General features: G+C 41.1%; 1 protein-coding gene across 2 annotated transcripts in view; it reads right to left on the bottom strand.

Annotated features, from left to right (window-relative positions):
• The window catches only part of CEMIP (cell migration inducing hyaluronidase 1), a 108,067-nt gene that overhangs the window by 35,892 nt on the left and 53,996 nt on the right, over window positions 1-18,179 (bottom strand). The window contains exons 2-11 of one of the 2 annotated variants that reach the window (XM_084531912.1): window positions 17,755-17,862; window positions 15,400-15,552; window positions 14,592-14,730; window positions 13,564-13,800; window positions 12,987-13,166; window positions 9,259-9,329; window positions 8,399-8,494; window positions 7,665-7,786; window positions 5,318-5,459; window positions 4,115-4,306 (exon numbers count right to left, since the gene is read on the bottom strand). In XM_084531912.1, the coding sequence (XP_084388038.1) occupies window positions 4,115-4,306; window positions 5,318-5,459; window positions 7,665-7,786; window positions 8,399-8,494; window positions 9,259-9,329; window positions 12,987-13,166; window positions 13,564-13,800; window positions 14,592-14,730; window positions 15,400-15,552; window positions 17,755-17,830 (1,408 nt within the window). In that variant the 5' untranslated portion in view covers window positions 17,831-17,862. The remainder of the gene's footprint in view (window positions 1-4,114; window positions 4,307-5,317; window positions 5,460-7,664; window positions 7,787-8,398; window positions 8,495-9,258; window positions 9,330-12,986; window positions 13,167-13,563; window positions 13,801-14,591; window positions 14,731-15,399; window positions 15,553-17,754; window positions 17,863-18,179) is intronic. The other variant, XM_084531913.1, reaches the window with a different exon arrangement.

The following is an 18,179-nucleotide window of genomic DNA, read 5'->3' as shown; positions in this document are numbered from 1 at the left end:
AGGAGCTCTGAAAAGCTGCTAGAAAGGGCTGTTAAACAACACTTCCTGCCCAACCCTCAAGAACCAAAGATGCCTTAAATAAGAGTTTTGGCAAGTTCCAGCCAAAATGATGCCAACTTCTAGGCAGAATCTTCTAAATCTCTAAAAGTATCTTAATTTTGGTTGTGGAGTAACTTCTCCCACCCTCACAGCACAAGATAAATGCTGACAAAGGCAGTTTCAGTGAAGCTGTTAGATGACTATGTATTTACATTTTTATTTCAAAGTTCTCTGCATTAACAAGATCCCTGTGAACACCTTCTCTCTACAGTATTCCCAGCCCAATAAGCTAGATTTAAGATATGTGGGCTTGTAATCATAGATTCACTAGTATGTGGGATAATTGGAGCAATTATGCCAAGCACAAAAAGTTTTTTCTTGTTTTATCAAGAGCATATAGACACACAAAAGGGCATTTCTATTCCATGGTGAAACTTATCAGCATTGGTAGTAACTTCATACAGAGCAACCAAGATGCAGATAAGACTTGTTTCCCAGGGAAACTAGACCAAACGCTTGATCTTTCCTACTATCCAGTTCTGCCACAACAACACAACCCTTCCTTCCTTCCTTCCTTCCTCCTCTCTGCCTCTGCCCTGTGCCGTCATCCCTCCCCTTGTGAAGTTGCAAGATCAAACAGTTTTAATCTGTTCCCACAGAGAAAATAATCTAGGCACAAAAATGACAAGAAAAAAAAAATCAAACAAAGGAGAAAAAAGTTCCATTTAACTGAGTGACCGACTGACCAGGAGCAGAGTGGGACCTGCAGAGCTGAGTCCTTACTCAAGCCACACTCCCTTGTGGCATTTTTGGCATTAACACAATTACTCCAATAAAGGAGTACACAAGATCAGTTCCTGGGTGTCCTCCTTTGCTTCCTACACTGAGATTTTTAGACTTCCACAGTTAGACATCCAAATCCTACTAAAAAAAATCCTGATGGGAATTGAGTATTAACTCTCGTAAGCTGTTTTGAAAAGACCAGCCTCTAATCAGGCCATTTCTAGCAAGAAAAGCAAGTATGAGTTTTCAGCAGGAAGTGTCAAATATAAATAGGACATGAGCTAAATAATAAGTTTTACTTATTTGGCATAATACTCTAAACCATGTCTATTAAAATATTATTAAACGATGACAGCATCAATTATAATTAAACCTTGGTATGCCAAGTGGCTGCCACACCAAATCGTCTTTCCACAGAGAAGTTTTCTGCCTTTTTTAAACAAAGGGACTCTTAAGTAGTTCAGATCTGACATTTAGGTTTATTTAAAAGAAATTGAAAGGAAAAAAAATTGATATTAAAATGAATACAAAACATCATGGAAAGGAGCAGTTTTATCATTTGTCTTTCAAAGGACAGAATTCTCGGCTGCTAAACTAAGTCTCTTAGGCAAATCAAGCCACTCCACTTATTACAAATGACATCCCCCGAGACCACATGTATAAATATATCTGTGCAGAAGCCTTTTCTCAGACTGAGCAAACCAACTCTGAATACTTCACATCGGGAAAGGAAGGCAGACATTTATGACGGGTACCTCCCGTGTTTGGCTGAGAACCCAACATGGCTGCACAAGCACAGGCTGTGCCGGGGTGGATGCTCACCTGGGCTGAGGCTGTGGGCTGCTCCCCCTGCCTGCCAGCTACTTTATGTGCCTGCTTGCCTACATCATTTTCCCTTCACACATTGTCTGAGCCTCTGGGTCAACAAGTTTCATCAAAGCCAGCACCCAACCAAGCGGCAGCAGCTGCAGGCATGCACGTGCACAGCCTGGTTGCAGTGCCAGCCAAGCACTCGTCGTGCTGGCATTTGCCTCCTTGAGCAGTGAGTGCACTTCAAATCCCAGTGCCAGGGCACAGCCAAAATCCCACACCCCCGTGGGCAGGGTTGTACAGGCTGCAGGCAGCCGCAGGCAGAGTGGAGGGGTGGTGGCATGGAGACACCCACCCCTCCTGGCTCATTAGTGCTCCTAATCCTGGCTAATTGCGTGTCATGGCACGGGGCAATGGGTGATGTTAGGCGATGGTTGGGCATGGAGCAGCTCAGGGTAGAGCTCAGCCTTCCCCTGGTTTCATTTCATCAGGACTGAGCTTAGAACCAGGCAGATGATTTTGTTTGCTGGTGTGAATGTGCTTTTGTTACAAGAAAGTTGGATGTAATTTTTACTACTGGATCAGATTTTGCCCTGATTTATATAATCAGTAAGATCCCATTGACGTCAATGGAGTTGCCTGGATATAAGTAAAGGCAGACTTTGGCCCCGGTGCTCATGTCATTTGTGGTAATAAAAGGAATGTCCTAATTCTCCTAAAGAGTAATTGGAGACCAAGAGCACAATTACTTTAACAAGTGTTTCCACTGCTTTTTTACTTGAAAATTGCATGAACTTTTTTGTAGTTTTTAACCCCTTATTAATTTCCTTAAGCTAACTGAGTTGCCACTGTTGTAGAAGATGAATATAATTACTTGATTTTTTCAGATCCATTACATTATGGGAAGCTTAAGAGATATATTCATATGTCATCTTTATTTTTACTGACGATCTTCCAAGATCATCTTCATGATGTAACTTGTATCATACCAGTCTGGTACAATTTTTCCAATAGCTCAAAAAGTTGCTCAAGAAAAATATCCAACTTGGAGATGTGTCTTCTCTGAAAGTACTAGTCATTTTAAGTCATAAGACTATGATACATTCAGAATGTGAATAACATTTTTCTTGGCCTGACAAGCACCTCTCCTTCAGACCGTGCAACAATGAATGGCTGGAGGTCTGTGGGGAGGCAGCTGCCAAAGGAAGTGCATTTGTACCTTCCAGAAGATGTTGCATCAGAGATAATGGGGAAGTAGCTCATTTCACAGAACCAACCAAACTCCCTGGTGCATTGGATGTTCCAAGTGCCCTGACGGTTTCTCAGAAAGATCTTACTGTAAATGCTGACAAAACCTCTACACAGAGCAACTGCCAGCATGTAAGAAAAAGATACTGTAACATGCATATTTTACCACCAGACAAATACAGCCATTAAAAATGGCTTCAGCTGTTACATACTCGTATAGTGTAAAATTACTTTTGCTTTTATAAAGCATGACAATTAAAAATCATTTGCCTATCCAGAAAAGATGCAGTTCTTGTGATATTTCCATGTTCTGCTCATTAGCCTGCCAAAATCTAATTCTGGAAGAAAAAGCCCACTTCACAGACTCAAGTGGAGATGCAAATCTCCCCCTCTGGATTTCACTTTCATGCTCATACCAGTAAAAGTCTGTGCTTCAGCATGGAAATGTGTCTGAAGGTGACTTTACAATCATTAGCCTGCGATGTCTTTTCATCAAAAGCAATTTGTTCCAGATTTGAGCTAGTCACCTTCAAGAGGAAAATGCTGTGACTCTGCAAAGCTTCCTGCTCCTTCTGCTCAGAGCAATTTGGTCAGCACTCTGCAGACTCCCTTTCCCCACGTGCTCTGGCACAGCAAAATACACTGGCCACATGGCTCCAGAAAAGTTTGGCTAATACATCACCTCATAGCAATGTAGTCTAGAGATGCAGTAAAAGAGAAACAGTAGCTTCAGTGGTACCAAACAGTCTCTCTAAAATCTGAGATTAAATTTCATGTTAAATATAACTTTCTTAGGAAAATACCCAGCTGATCCATTACTTCATAGCCCTACAGTCTCTCACAGTCTGCTCCTCCCCTAGCACGCTGCTTGGATCAGCTGTGCTGATTTCCTGCTTTCCAGGAACTGATACATTTTCAAATGCAGAAATGCAAAACTGAACATTTCAGATACACGGCCTGTATTTCTATCCCTGAAATGAATACCTCTGTTCAGCAATATGCCTGGGGACAAACAATGGAATCAGCTATGAAAGGGGAAGGCAGAAAGCAACCGGAAGTAAATTAGATTAAAACTTTCAAGCAAGAAAGGCATATGTTTCCCAAAAGCATCATCTAAACTAGCCATCAAATTCATGTTTCTTTCAAATCTTGGTGATTGTTAATGGAGTTCCCTCAGTGCAAATGACAGAATTTATGTGATGCAACGCCAACGTGACAAGATGCAGCACCTTACCTTCTACCTTGATCTGGGTGGGTCTGCAGGATGGGCATGGCAGCACTTGAAACTCCTCCGCCTGGTACATGGAGTAGTCAGTGCTCGCAACCACAATCCTGTCTCCCGGCTCCCATGAGCTCACATCATCCACCAGATTCAGGACTGTGCTGTTCACATTGGTGTCAATGGTTACCGTAAGCTTTGGTTTCACTGAAAAGCCAGAAGGGAAGGGTGGAGAAGTCAGTTAATCTTATCAGAAAGTGCCTGCTTGCCTGCTTTTTTTTTTTTTTTTTCTTTTTTTTTTCTTTTTTTTTTTTTTCTTTTTTTTTTTTTTTTTCTTAAGCCTGGAACACCCCCAAAAATGATAATTTCCAAGATAGTTAACTCTTCAAATCATGCTCGTTACTAGCTTTGCCTTGGAAAGCAAGCAAACAAGAAAGTGTTTTCTGTTAGTTGTAGGCAGGTGGATTTTCCACTAACCCCATGGCTAAATTTAAAAGTAGCTCTGAGTGGCTCATTTTCACCACACCCACTTAGCAGTAGCTCCTGTGGGCACTGGGCATGGTTATTTACAGCAGCCAAGTGGTCTTTAACATAATGACTGTGTTTCCAAGCAAAATAACTGTTGGCCTGAACCTCCTTTTCCTGACAGCTGAGCACTGAAGTCTCCTAATGACCTGTCCATGGCTAGGTTATGGACAGTGGTGTTGGAATTAATAACTTCAAAACAAAGTATTTCTGTCAAAACCTGTTGTCTTTTCACATGCTGATTGACCAATCCTACGTCATCCTAAAATGTTTTAGCAAAAGTCAAGGTATTTAGGGGAAGGCACTTGCCAAGTATTTGCCATGGCACTGCTGGGTTTTTGAGACACCACCCTGCTACCTCTGTTAGGGCTCAGGAATTTTTCCTGAGATAAATCTTCAGCTGTTATATCTGTGTTCATGTCAACAGCCCAGCCAAAATTTTAGCTTGGGAACTTACTCTAGTTCTTACACTGAACAAGAGTCAGTCATCAGAAGGCAGTGTTTCTGCTGTTCCCTGTTGTGGATAATACCTATACTGTCTACCTCAAGTGGAGTGCTCAGTGGGGAAGACCTTATAGATTTAGATATCAGAGGCAAAAACACTACACAAAATTCAGGTTCCTCAGATGGACTTTCTTTATCTACTCCTCCAAAGGGCACAAGAAATCTGGCTTTCAGACATGGGGCACATACCAGAGCTGCCACACAGGAACCGTACTCTGTAGTTCCGGCAACCTTCACCTGTCTGGTCCTTGCCGTGGCACAGAAACCGATAGTCATGGCCACTCTTGTAGAAAACCTCGGTTGTTAAATTAGCTCCATCAAGTGTCATGGCCTGGAATGAGAATAGAAATGTAAAAGTAGTGATACACCAAGTTAAAGGGAATTTACTGGCATATCAGTGCCATCATAAGAGGCTTTTGCTTTCTTTTGGGTGATGCACAAGAGTTACATAACAAAACAGGATGACTGTTGCGTGTGCTATCCAGCCGGCATCCCAGCTGGTGCTCCAGCACAGCTATTTTATGTGCAGACGGCAGAGATTATTGCTAGGTGTATGTTTCTCTTATATCTATATTAAGACCATGTGCCTTTTTTGGGAGGAGTACTCTGAGCTTCAGTCACATCTGGTCTTGGTGCCCTAGATTTGCTCTGGCCATTCGTTTGAGGTCAGATGACAACACTGAACACAGATGCTTGTACCCAAATGAACCCATGCTTTCAAGGCTCTTACTGCACTGCCTCTTCTCATTGCTGGTGGCTGGACTATGCCTGAACCTTGCAGAAGAATGCAGTGGGGGGAGGCTGTTCTCATTTTTGTCCTTGCATAGATCAGTGGTAATTGCTCTCTGATCAAAAATCAAAACAGTTCCAAAACCCTTGCTCTAGAAGGAAGAAGAAGTGGCCTTTTTTTCATATACAAGTACCAGCCTGCAGGACCAGCTCGAGGAGGAGGCTGTAGAATGTGCAGCCTCTCCTGTGCTTCTGCTGGGGCACATCACCCTCAGGGTCACGGTAAATTTCACAGTCCAGCTCTATAGCTAGCAATTCTCTTGCTTTTTTCACAAAAATGTGATTTGTTGCATCGGGCAATCCAAATAAAACATGCATTTTAACAAGGCAGCAGGAGATAAGCCATTTTTCAATGAAGACCCTCATACTGATTATTTCACTCATGCAGACTTTCCTCATTAATGCAGCCACTCTGCTGCCATGTATAGGATCAACACCATCATCTGGAGGAATGTGCCTCTGGCTGCACTGTTTCTGTTATTATCATCGTATCTTCACATTTTTGTGTGCAGTGCAGTTGGAGCAGGCCAGCTGGGATAAATCAGCGTAACTTTATGAAGGCAATGAGCAACACCAGGTTGCACTACCTGAGGATTTGTTCTAAAATCTGCAGGATAAGCTAAAAAAATGTTGTTTTACTTTTAATATACATGGGGGGATAAAAAGTAACTGGCGTTGAAAAGAACAGGAAAAAAAGGTTTGATTCTGGAGCAGAAGAATGTATTTCTTGTTTCTTTTTTAATACACATGCTAAAAGGAGCCCTATCATACTGAACATCTGACCTCTGTTCTGAACTAAGTTGTCACTTCTAATACATGTATATGGAAGTTGAAACGAATGTGGATTTGCTAAGACCTGGCAGAAAGTTGTAGGGCAGTTTTTTCCTTTCTGTGCAGAGGAGATTCTTTATAACATCTAGCCTGGAAACTTTCACTCATACTGTCAGCATTCCCATTTACTTCAATAGCCGCATTCTTGTGAGTAAGGAAAATCCAGTGGTTCAGAGCATGCAGGAACCTCAGCCTCCCACAGATATGAAGTATTTTATTGTCTTTTGCTAGGCGATGCTTCTGTGGTAGCTGTTGTAGCAGGTATACAGGCAAAGTATATTGCTAGCATTTGCCAAAAAAAAAAAAAAAAAAAAGCCTTTTTTTTTTTTAGCTTAAAGAGGGTTTAGCAGTTGCAGAAAAGGTATATGATTTCTCCTCAGCATGCTGGCAAGATGGTGTAATTATAATGTTTAGCCCCAAACAGAATTCAAATTTCTTTCCACAGAGAAAAAACAACTGACTCCAAGAAATAGCTGCAAGCTCACTGACATTTTTTCCAACCTACTACAGCTGGTAGTTTTACCATCTCATTACACTCTGTGATTAATTTTTTAGGGAGGGTCCATTCCAGGACCGTTTAAAAACTTTGAAATTTTCACGTATTTTTTTCCTGTAATCTGCCACCGGGGAACCACATATTTCATGATAGCATCTGTGCTGTCTGTGACCCCATCTGTACTCCTTTCCATGCCAGAAGCCAGAATGTACTGAAAGGAGCTTAATGCTATAAACTTTTGTCTCAAAATGATACAAGAATGCATACCAGATCTGGTCAGTTATGTATTACGGCAACAAAATAAACAATGTCTTTTGTTTAGAAACAAAATTTACTGACAAGCACAATATTTTGGGGTTTCGGTGTCACCCCTCAGAGGACTCACCCCGTCTCTTCAAAGCAAGCAGTAAGCTAGCCTACCTGGATATCAATGGGTTGCCTACAGATTTTATCAGGATGAGCAGCTTTGAAGTCAGAAAGCTTCTCCATGTCCTTAGATCTTGCTTTATCAGGCTTCTCAAACCACATTGTCCATTCTACATCTGGAAACAAGTGCAAACAAGAAAAGTCATTTGAAAGTCATGCTTAATGCATGAAGCATATTTTGATCTCAGATATAATTCACAAGTTTCTTCACTGATGATCTGATTCCTGCCTTTTCCTGCCAGTCTGTCAGCCACTTCTATGATTCTGGGAAGTGCAACCAGCCAAGGGAGAGAGGAATTATTAAAAGCTACATAATTGGAGGATGTAGTATGAGCATTATTAATAGTTATGGATTTTGGATCCGAGTCCTCCTTAGCTGCCTTTTTGGATTTTCAGATCAAGTTTCAGTCAGTTACTGTATGTTGTTTGAAACATGGACATGATGACTATGCATTCAAAAGAAATAAGAGGTTGTGTGTGATCTCTTAGATCATATGAGATGGAATTTCATACCCAGGGCAGCGGAGGAAAATAGATGCTAGTTATCCAGCAAGTCCTGGAGACAACTGGGGAAAGAATCTGTGCACATACTTTACTTGCATTAGCAGCAACATAAATAGCAACTAGCAAGTCCACTCTTCCCAAATGTTAAAGTATTGCAGCGAAAAGGATGGTTCACATCATTTTTCAACTCTACTACTGGGTTAAACAGCAAACAGACCTCTTACCTTGAACCCACTCACTAGTTGAAGAGACATTAAAAAGTTCTCCATTCTCAGCTTTGAATAGTTTGAATACTTTGGCGACAGCTGACCCTTTGTGACCTGTTTTTAAAAAAAAAATGGTAAATAAATAAATGTCAGAACTCAGTAAATGTCAGAACTGAATAGGCAATTGTCTGTGTGTATATCTGTGTATTTTGGGTATATTGTCCAGAATTAGCCCTGCAAAGCTTCCAGAGAAAGTTACTGATCTTGGAATGAGGCTTCAGACACTCATAACTGCCTGGACAATCAGGGGGAAAAATCTTCAAGATTCAAGAGGGTATTAAAAAAAAAGCAACTACAAACCCCAATTATTTATAATATGTTGCTATTTTTATTTGGTACTGTACTAAGCCATGTTGTTAGCTGCTCTTGAAAATGTCATGAAAAGCCGCAGCAAGCCTCAGAAGACTTCAGCTAGCAACAAAATGGTTTTGTGGGAGTTTTTGAGGCTACCAAAGCAGGATACACTGATCAAATTTTCAGCCAATGCAAAGTGGGCTTGTTCCATAGCTTTGTGTCAAAACAGGATGCAGAGTCTGAGCTCAACAGAGTTACACGGATTTACGCTGGGGTAGGGTCATGCCTGTTACCTCACAGTTCAGATAACCCAGGTTATACCCCACACTCTGCTGCTTCAACTGTATTAATGGAAAGTAGTAAAATATCAAAACAGCATTAATTAAATATTCCAAACCACCAACTGTTTACAGCTTTCATGTAATACAATGTCAACTGAAAACACCATTGACAAAATTAATCTCAGCCATAACTCCAGTAACTTCCGTAGATAATGTCAAGCCAGCAATTTGTGCATAAATTACCTTGGTATTCAATGTGGTCTTCAACAGAAGAGGAGGGATTTCCTTTAACAGTAATAAAACTCCATGGGTGCCTAGAAAATCAAAATGAGAAGCGATCAATTTATGTCATGTACAAGATGCATATTTTTCACAGCATAACATTCTTGAATTTCTCAGGGGCACCTCACTCAAAACAGTCTGATTGATGTGACAGGCAGTTTGGTTAAAATTAAAAATATCTTAAGACTTCGTATTTCTTCAGTAAATGTATTGCAAGATAAGGAATTTCAAAGACAAATCCCTTCTTAATACAGTCATACAACAAGCATGTTTCTCTTTTAAATGAGTGCTCAAAGAGGCTTGTTTGTGACAGACACATAGGACACCAGCAACTCCCTAAGGAGTCTGAAAATCTTTCTTTTGTGTGTGTGCATGCACTAAAAAACATGAAAAAAGCCAGTTCTGCTTAAGTAAATCTAGCTCATTCTGAAACCTTGTATATCACAATTGTCTTTGGAATGACCCATGAGAATTTCTAATAGACAGACTGGCTGGCAAAGGGCAATAAAAAATACCTAGATTGTCTCTGGGTGTCTAGTTTCCTCATTTTGAACATTGAACAAGCACAAAGGTTTATAAGTCTGAATTGTCTGTTCCCATCTGATCCTGTGTCAGAAATAAGTTCATTACTGCCTGATTGTTATTGGTTCAGCAGGCTCAATATCTATCAGCAATACTGGCAAATGAACACATGGTCGAGTAAGCAATGGAGACAGAGACTAAAGTACCTCCCAGCACTGGAAGTGAACCCAATTAATGGGGGTCAGGAGGGAGTTTTGTCTTTGAAGTAGAAGAAATTCTGGCGTATCTGCTCTTCATGACTAACAGAATAACAAATATGCTTTTAGGGTTGTAGGGAGACTGTCACCCTTACCCTGGATTTAGCAAACAGCCCAGAGATTAAATCATGTCTCTATCGGTAAAAACACAGGGTGATTTCAATAGCATCAAGATTCACCCTTGAATCTTGCAGGTCACCTTCCATTTACCATCTGCCTGGTTTAAGTGAAGTTACAAACCACCCTGGGACTTCGGAAGAAAACACAGACAGACATTGACAGATAGCATGCAGAGATCACCCCTGGGCTTTGCTGAGGTTCACGGCCATTCAGCGGCCGTGGCTCCCCGAAGCACGGCAGTCCCAGCAGCGTGTCCTCAGCACAGGACAGGCTCGGGGGAAGCTGCCAACACACAACTGCCTCGGGAGCCTGCCAGCCAGCCAGATGCTCCTGCTGGAAAACTTGTCCGTGTGCCAACTGCCAGCGGCACTGCCGGGCTATGATCTCCATCCAGGGAGAGGAGGGTATGGGGGGAGGAAGGACACTTTATCACTCAGCACGAAAGATAGGTCTTTTTTTTTTTTTTTTTTTTTTTGTCACCAAATTCAAAACAAGTGACAAAAAATAAAAATAAAAATCTAAAGAATAAGAAGCTAGCTAGTTCTGCAACTCAAGGTTTGGTCCCATTTCATATGTTACAGTACTTGTTTATCCCAGTCAGTTTATCACATAAAACAGTCCTAAAGTCATTCAACCCTAACATGTAAAAACACGTAACATGTAAAACCTAACATGTAAACACCTAACATGTAAACACCTAACATGTAAACACCTAACATGTAAAAGCATCTGTTTTGGCTATTTGAAATGAAGGGACCAGTAAGTCCGGAGCCAAACCAGTGATATTTGGGTAGGATTCCAAAGAGAACAACTCTGTCATCAAGTGCTGAAAGGCTTTCTTTAATTTATTATTTGAAAAAAATAAAAAAACCTCATGCTTAAAGAGCAAATTCACTTTTCAAAAGGACAACAATAGAGGAAGAATGCAAGATTTTCCTTTCATTCCTAATGTTCTGGGCTCAGAGAGAATAGGCAACTGAAAGAGATGCCAGAAGCACAGAATTTTTTTGGAAAAATTAGCATTGCTCATTGGCTCTTCTGCAGCAACCGGAATTTGCACAACTTCACAATCTGGTTGAATATGGGGCAGCTGGAGATAGGCAGGAATTTGGCCAAGTAACTCCCTCCAACGCCTCCATGAGAAAACCACCCAGCCTATGGCTCAACAGCCTGACTCACAAGGCACCTACCAAAACATGAAATAGAATGTCCCTATCTCAAATTGCTACCTTGCTTACACCATCATTGTCTCAGTGATGCCCAGGGCCAGCCCCAGCCATTGGCAGGGGGTTAGGTGGGACCGGCCAGCAACCCCCTGGTGCCAGGCAGTGAGCAGGTCCTGTCTGCCATTTGGACAATTTTTCAAAGCTGTTGAACTTATACGTTAAGAACACCCCTAAAAATACAATTTTTTAAAAAGCACACCATGATATGGGTATTTTTGCACACACCAATGCTCTGGTGGGAGATAATGATGACCAACTACTACTACATTATTGTACCCACAATGTCCCTATTATTTATATAGGGAAATATTGTGGTATTTGAGATAACAACATGACAAGGACTAGCTTTCTGTAGTGATGCAGAAAGTCACACTTTAACACATGAATTTCTATGGTATTTCCATTATAAGCAATTATAGCAAAGTGAGAAACTAGCATTAAAACACCACAGAAGTCTAAAAACATCAAGAGCAATTTACTTTTATAAACATATGAGAAAACCATCTTTTTTTTTTTTTCCTGTTTCAGGCTTGGAAAAAAAGTATAATGTTTGAAAATCTTTTTTCTGTTTCCCTAATTTTAGTCTTTAAAAAGAAACCCAGCAGGCTCCTGGCTTTAATATGGGTTCTGGGTATCTGAGAGGAAGTGATGAAGATAGCCTGTGTCTGGAGACTATTTTGCAGCCTTGTTTCTTTGAAATGCTCTACATGGCACACAGAAGTCCCTGTAGTATTTTACACAACCTGTTCACCAACTACTCCAAATCTTGTCCAACTGACACTTGTCTGCTCCAAAAGGCTGCTCTTCTAAATCACTTCTTCCTACAAAGCAGATATTTTTTTTCTCCATGTTCTGCAGTGACCCTCAGTGTCTGTACAGACCATTGTCCACAGAGAGACAGACATCCTCTTAAACAAACAAACAAGCCTACATAAATTCAGATACTCACATACAATTATAAAATGGTTACTGTTGGATAAATAGCAAATATTCTCATCAGTGTGTGCGCCAACACAGACAATGTATTGGCCACAGAATGGTTTACAGTTTGCAGCACAAATAAATGCATGCTAAATTTCCATGCTGCACAAGTCTCTAAATATGTACTGGACAAGCTGATGAGCAAGCTGTATGCATGTCTATAATGTATTTAGCCAGGGTTACAGGCCTATTATCCTAACCTGCTTAACATTCAGGCCATTCAATCCATTGTAGGTACATGGATATGCTTCTTAAATCTTCGGGGGATGACATGAAAATAAATAGGAATGAGTAACTTGTAAGGGAATAATATCTTGGAAAAATATATTTTTAATACAAATCGTATGCTTTTCCTCAATCTGCTAATAAAAATACCCAATATAGACACTGAGTGCATCTTAAACTATCTTACTAGCTGCTAAAACTTCATGTTGAAAGGTTTCCCTCTTTTTTTTTTTTTTTTTTTTTTTTTTTTTTTTCCATGTGAAAGAACTTTGTGCCTTTGAGAGAGTGGAATTATTTGGACATCTGAGGAACATAATAAAGCCTCTGTGCTGGGAGAACTGGCAGGACTGGCACATACCTAAACCCAAGGTGGAGGAAATGCTTGCTGCCCAGTTTGGTCATTGCTTTCCTGGCCAAATCGTCCAAGTTTCTAGATCCTTCATCGTTCACAGCAACTGACAGGATCATGCCATTTGCAACTCTGCCCAAATACTGGGCAAGACGTATGCTTTCCTCCTTTGCTCTGTAGGTATCAAACCTAAAATTATTAAAAAACAAAAACAAATTTACTTCAAGTGATCATTGCAGCTCTAACAAGCACCACCATACTAAAAAGCAAGTGCTATAAAGAAATGACCTTTTTGTATTGTTTACAACAATAATATTATAGCATCGGAAAAGCATTTGTCTGAGACATTACAGGTTTCTTTTAAAGCAAATTGATTAAGCTCCAGCTAACACAATAGTAAGACAATAACACTACTTGCTATTTTACTATTTGGGTTTGGAGATCAGTAATCTAGAAAGAATTGCATATAGAGACAGTAACACCCATTTGAACTAGATGCTAAACCACATGCTTCTGAGCTTGCTGAGAAGCTGTCCCAACTTGTTCCCAAAGATCCTCAAATCTAGACAGCTATAAAGTCACTCACCTATCTGAATGGAAAACTGCCCCTGTCTTTGGGTCAATGACATGGACAATGACACCCCGATGGCCCCAGCTCCTTTCAAAGTAGTATCCACCTTCTTCCATGCCACCAGGATGAAGAGTCTTGTTTAAGAAAGTCCAGGACAATTTTTTCTTTCCATGGATCTCGAGAGTGCCACCCTTACTCACTCCAATGTACTTCCGCCCAAAGTAAGGATTCGGCTGGCTGCCATCATCCGCTCTGCAACATGAAGGGAGGAAAAGATTCAATTTTGATTTTGTACCTGATGGTCAAGAAACCTCTGCCCTTGTTCTGCTATAGCCCAAGGAAAGAAGCATCATGACTTGTAAAGCATTTTTTTTTTCAATGACCTTAAGAATTGGCAATTGCTCATGCTCTACAGTAAATAAATTATTTGAAATAATACTAGCAACTATGGACCAGGAACAATCTGGAACTCAAATTATATGTGTTATTTTCATTATATTCAGGCCTGAGGAGGCCTGAAGCCCAAACTGCACAACACAGTTATGTTTCTGATTTCCATAGGAAGTTAGGATCGTAACCAGGACTTGGTAAGCCTTAGTGGCTGTTAAAAATGAGTTTGGCATCCTTGAAAAGCTGAGCGATCCTGTACTAATCTGCAAGACATAAATGTCTTATCCTTTGGCTCACCTACTTCTCACTCTCATGCAGAACAAAAGGATGCTTAGGGAGGAGAATTTTCAAAATAAAATAATTCTTCAGGCTTTAAGCCTATTCTGGAAAAATCTATGAATCAACTTGACTACAGCTGATTTTCTGGCATTCCTAAATACCCCAATGTACATCCCCCAGGAGATTTGAAACCAGAACCAAAACTGTGTCAATTATTAAAGGACATTTAAATTGTCTAACAAGCCAGTAAACTTTTTACAAAACATGCATGATAAATACTTCTGAGCAAATGTAATTTTAAGGAACATTTTTTTCTCTGTTGTGGAAGAGAGATATTGGAAATTCTAAGATAATATTTTATCATGCATACATACCGCCCATACAAGCTGATAAGCACATTGCCTTGGTAAGGGCACATCTCACTGCCGATATGTAACTCTCCATCATTTTCGATGAGTATATGTCTAGTACGCAAAATGATAGGCTGCACATCGTCCTTAATGACCAATTTTCCTAAGTAGAAAAGGTTATGACATTTGCTTTAACATACAGAAGCTCGTCAGAGATTGTGACATCATCGTGCTAAAAACCAGTGCTGGGTTCTCATCTAAATTTTTGAAAAATTCTGCCCATTCTCAATAGAAATCATAAAGACAGTAAATTTTTTTACTCAGTCCAACTCTTGAAGAGTGCAATTAAGATTTGCTTGGAAGAGGATTCATTCAAAACTGAGATGGAAATTCAGAGTCAAGATGAATAAAAGCTATTTGTGCTAAAAGTCACCAGCAATGCTATGACTCTATCCTTAGAGACAGGGAAACCCATCTATATCTGCCCTGTCCTGAGACCCTGAGAACACAACAGTTGCATTATGTTACAAGAACAATAATTTAGTAAAACATGTTTTTGAGGCAAAATGTGGAATAAAAACCAGTACGTATAAGTACTTCTGCAAATTCTCCAGAAAAGATGATGAGTAGGTTAATTATAATGGCTACAGGACTGGTAGCATCTCAGCTGCCACCCACCCTTGTACCAAATTAAAGCTGGGCTTGTCCAGCAGCCACCCAGTTCTCGGCAAGCAACAGGAACCTCTCCCAGCATGAGACACGGTGATCTAAATAGCCGAAGGGGAAAGCACTCTTTGCCCAGCCTTGCCGCCTTGGAGGCAGCAAGTTTTACCTCCATCAGCGATGTGGATTGAGTGGACAGTTGCAGAAGAAGAGAGAAGAAGCTTCCTGCCGTTACGGATTTCAATGCGGTTTTCTTCGTTGTGACCTGGGTTCCAATTTTGTAGCTCAGGATCCTTATCAGGACATATCACAGCTGCTTCTGCTGAATAGAAGTGGAGAGTGAAGAGTTGCCACATGTTTGGTGCAAGACAGAGAGCTCCACATCTTGGCATCTTTAAGCACCAGTCTTGTACCCCCCTTGGCTGCCTCCCTGGAACACAGCAATAACTCAGGGCAGCAGTGTCCCTCTGGGTCATGACCAAAAGAAAACAAACAACAGTTTAAGCTGTATGATCTTCTGTTTTCTGGAAGCATGGAAAATCCCACTGCTGGATGCAAAGGAGCCATGTGAAGGATGCAGTTTCCAGAAAACCATGAGAGAAAAGGCTGGAATAAAGCCCTTGCTGCAATGACATTCAGCTCTGTACTGACAAAAAGCCTTTCACAAGCTCAGGGAAGATGTTGACAAAAGCTTAAAACAGAAGACACCTTTAAAAAGGCTACCTAACGCCCCTAAAATACTTGTGAGGTTTGAAAGTCTTTGTTTAAAGTTTAAAAAAATAGTAATGAGATAGGTTTGCATACTGTGTTTTTCGTGGGGACAGGAAGTAATAGTGCTCAAATTATCACAAAAGCACCACACACCAAAAAATTACCAATCGATCCAGAAACAGAAATCCCACAAGAGAGAGACTCCGGCTTCATAAGCTTTTTCAGACAGAAGAGATAAGGACTCATTCTCTTTGATTACACACATCACTCATCTCTGCATACATATTTGATTACAGGCTGCTGTGACGTGTTAGCTAAACTGCTCCCATACCAAATCCAAGTCTCATGTCATAAATATTTACTTAAGATAAAATATTTCCCTGATGTAATCTCACTTGATATGTGAGTTTCACATCTTATTCTAATCAACACAACTTCACAAGTGCAGGAGTCCCATGGGGGATGCATATTTTCTGAGGGCAGAAACCTTTCTAATCCTAGGAAGCTAAGGTCAGTGGAAGTTTGAACGATGAGCTCTGCCATCACAAGGGCTTGGGAGTTCTCACCAGATCTCCAGTTTGTATCCTTTAAAACAAAAACACCATAGCAAAACTACAGGAGCCACAAATCAGTGGCAATAGAAGTGGGATGAACCCCCTGACTTCAGCAGGATTATGGTTCTGCACTTAGTAAAGTTTTTTTGTTTGTTTGTTTGGTTTTTTTCCCCATGGATGCTAGTGCTGTCAGTCAGCATCCTAATGCAAGGACAGCTCTGTGGACCCATGCAAGGAAACCTGTCCTGGTGCTGGTGCAGCTGGTGGAGGGCTGTTGTGTGTTCTCACTGTGAAACTTGAGGGCTGCCTGCAATTCCACAGCAATAGAAACAAAATTGTCCGTCTGCTTTCAGTTCCCTCTCTGACTCCTCCACCAGCTTCAAGCCTTAAGAAAACTACAGAATTGGACCAGCCAGGGCCTAGACATCTCCATGGCCCCATTAAATACCAGCTGTTCAAGGTAACTTGTTCCTACCAGGGAGAAGGAGCAGAGCACAGCACCTGCACCTGCTGCACCAGGGCCACCGGAGGGCTGAGCAACTCCTGCCAGCCCATCAGGCACCCTCCAGCCTGTATTATTTCTCACATGGGCTTTTGGGGGATAAGAAAGCATCTTCCAACAAAGGAGTTAACTGAACAGTGTAATTCTTGACCAAAAGGCCCCAAACATGGCAATGAAATGTTGCTTCATGCAGATGCAGCATTTGAGGCAAGACATAAGGCCTCTTTGTTTTAAAAAAAGGCAACTTCCCCAAATAAATCCACTTAGAATATGTATTTCCAGCTTCCCTTTTCTCTGAAACCACTTAGGATAAGGGCTGCTTATAACAGTCAAAATCAAGGGCAGGGATGTGCCACCCCAGAGCTTTTTGGTCTCTACATCTGCACTTGGACAAAGCAGCAAACTGCTCACCACCCACAGACACAGCTATTAGGACTTGAGGTTTCCTTTGTTATTTCTTTGTGGCAGTTTGTTGGGTTGGGGTTTGTTTTAAGAATGTGTAGCAAGGGCTGAAGGCTCCCTGGGGATACTTTCACCTGCTCAGAAATTTCACTCTTTGCCACTCCAGCTGGCCAAGTGCAGGAATATTGAGACATCAGAAAACTGTTTTTCTCCTGAGCTTTCCACCCTGTCCTTGGCTTTTTTATAAGAACCTGGATCAAAGAGTGAAAAGTTGCTCAATCTAGTCCAGCAATGTCTTTATTTAAAGGCAGTGTTACAAACCACGCCTTAACCCCCCTGTAACAGAAAGACTTACCTGTGCTTGCAGAGGAGACTACAAACAGAAGGAAAATGAAGTTTTCTGCCAGGTGCTCGGAGGTAAGTAGACCCATGCTTCAGGATAAAAAATTCTCTGGGTTGATACCTGTGGAGACAGAATATCAAGAAAGCGTGGCTTTTTCTTTCTATTTATTTTTTTTTCCAGCTCATGCAGAAACTGCTCGCCCAGAACCAAATTATGTGTGCCTTTATGACAGCCCGCTTCCACTCCCAGCCAGCTCTGTGACTAAGAACACCTTCAAGCCGCTTCGGGACCAGCCCAAACAGAGCAAGGAGCCAAGGGCAGCTCTTCACCTTTTGTTTAGCTTAGGATAAACCCACTCGGGAATACAAATAGACACTCAGAAAGCAACCACCAGATGTAACCAAAAATGTCTTAGGAATGCAATATAAACACATCCA

Source organism: Aythya ferina, assembly GCF_964211825.1.
Source record: "Aythya ferina genome assembly, chromosome: 11".
Classification (NCBI taxonomy): Eukaryota; Metazoa; Chordata; class Aves; order Anseriformes; family Anatidae; genus Aythya; species Aythya ferina.
The sequence above is the reverse complement of the archived record's forward strand: the minus strand, read 5'-3'. Positions and strand labels throughout refer to the sequence as shown.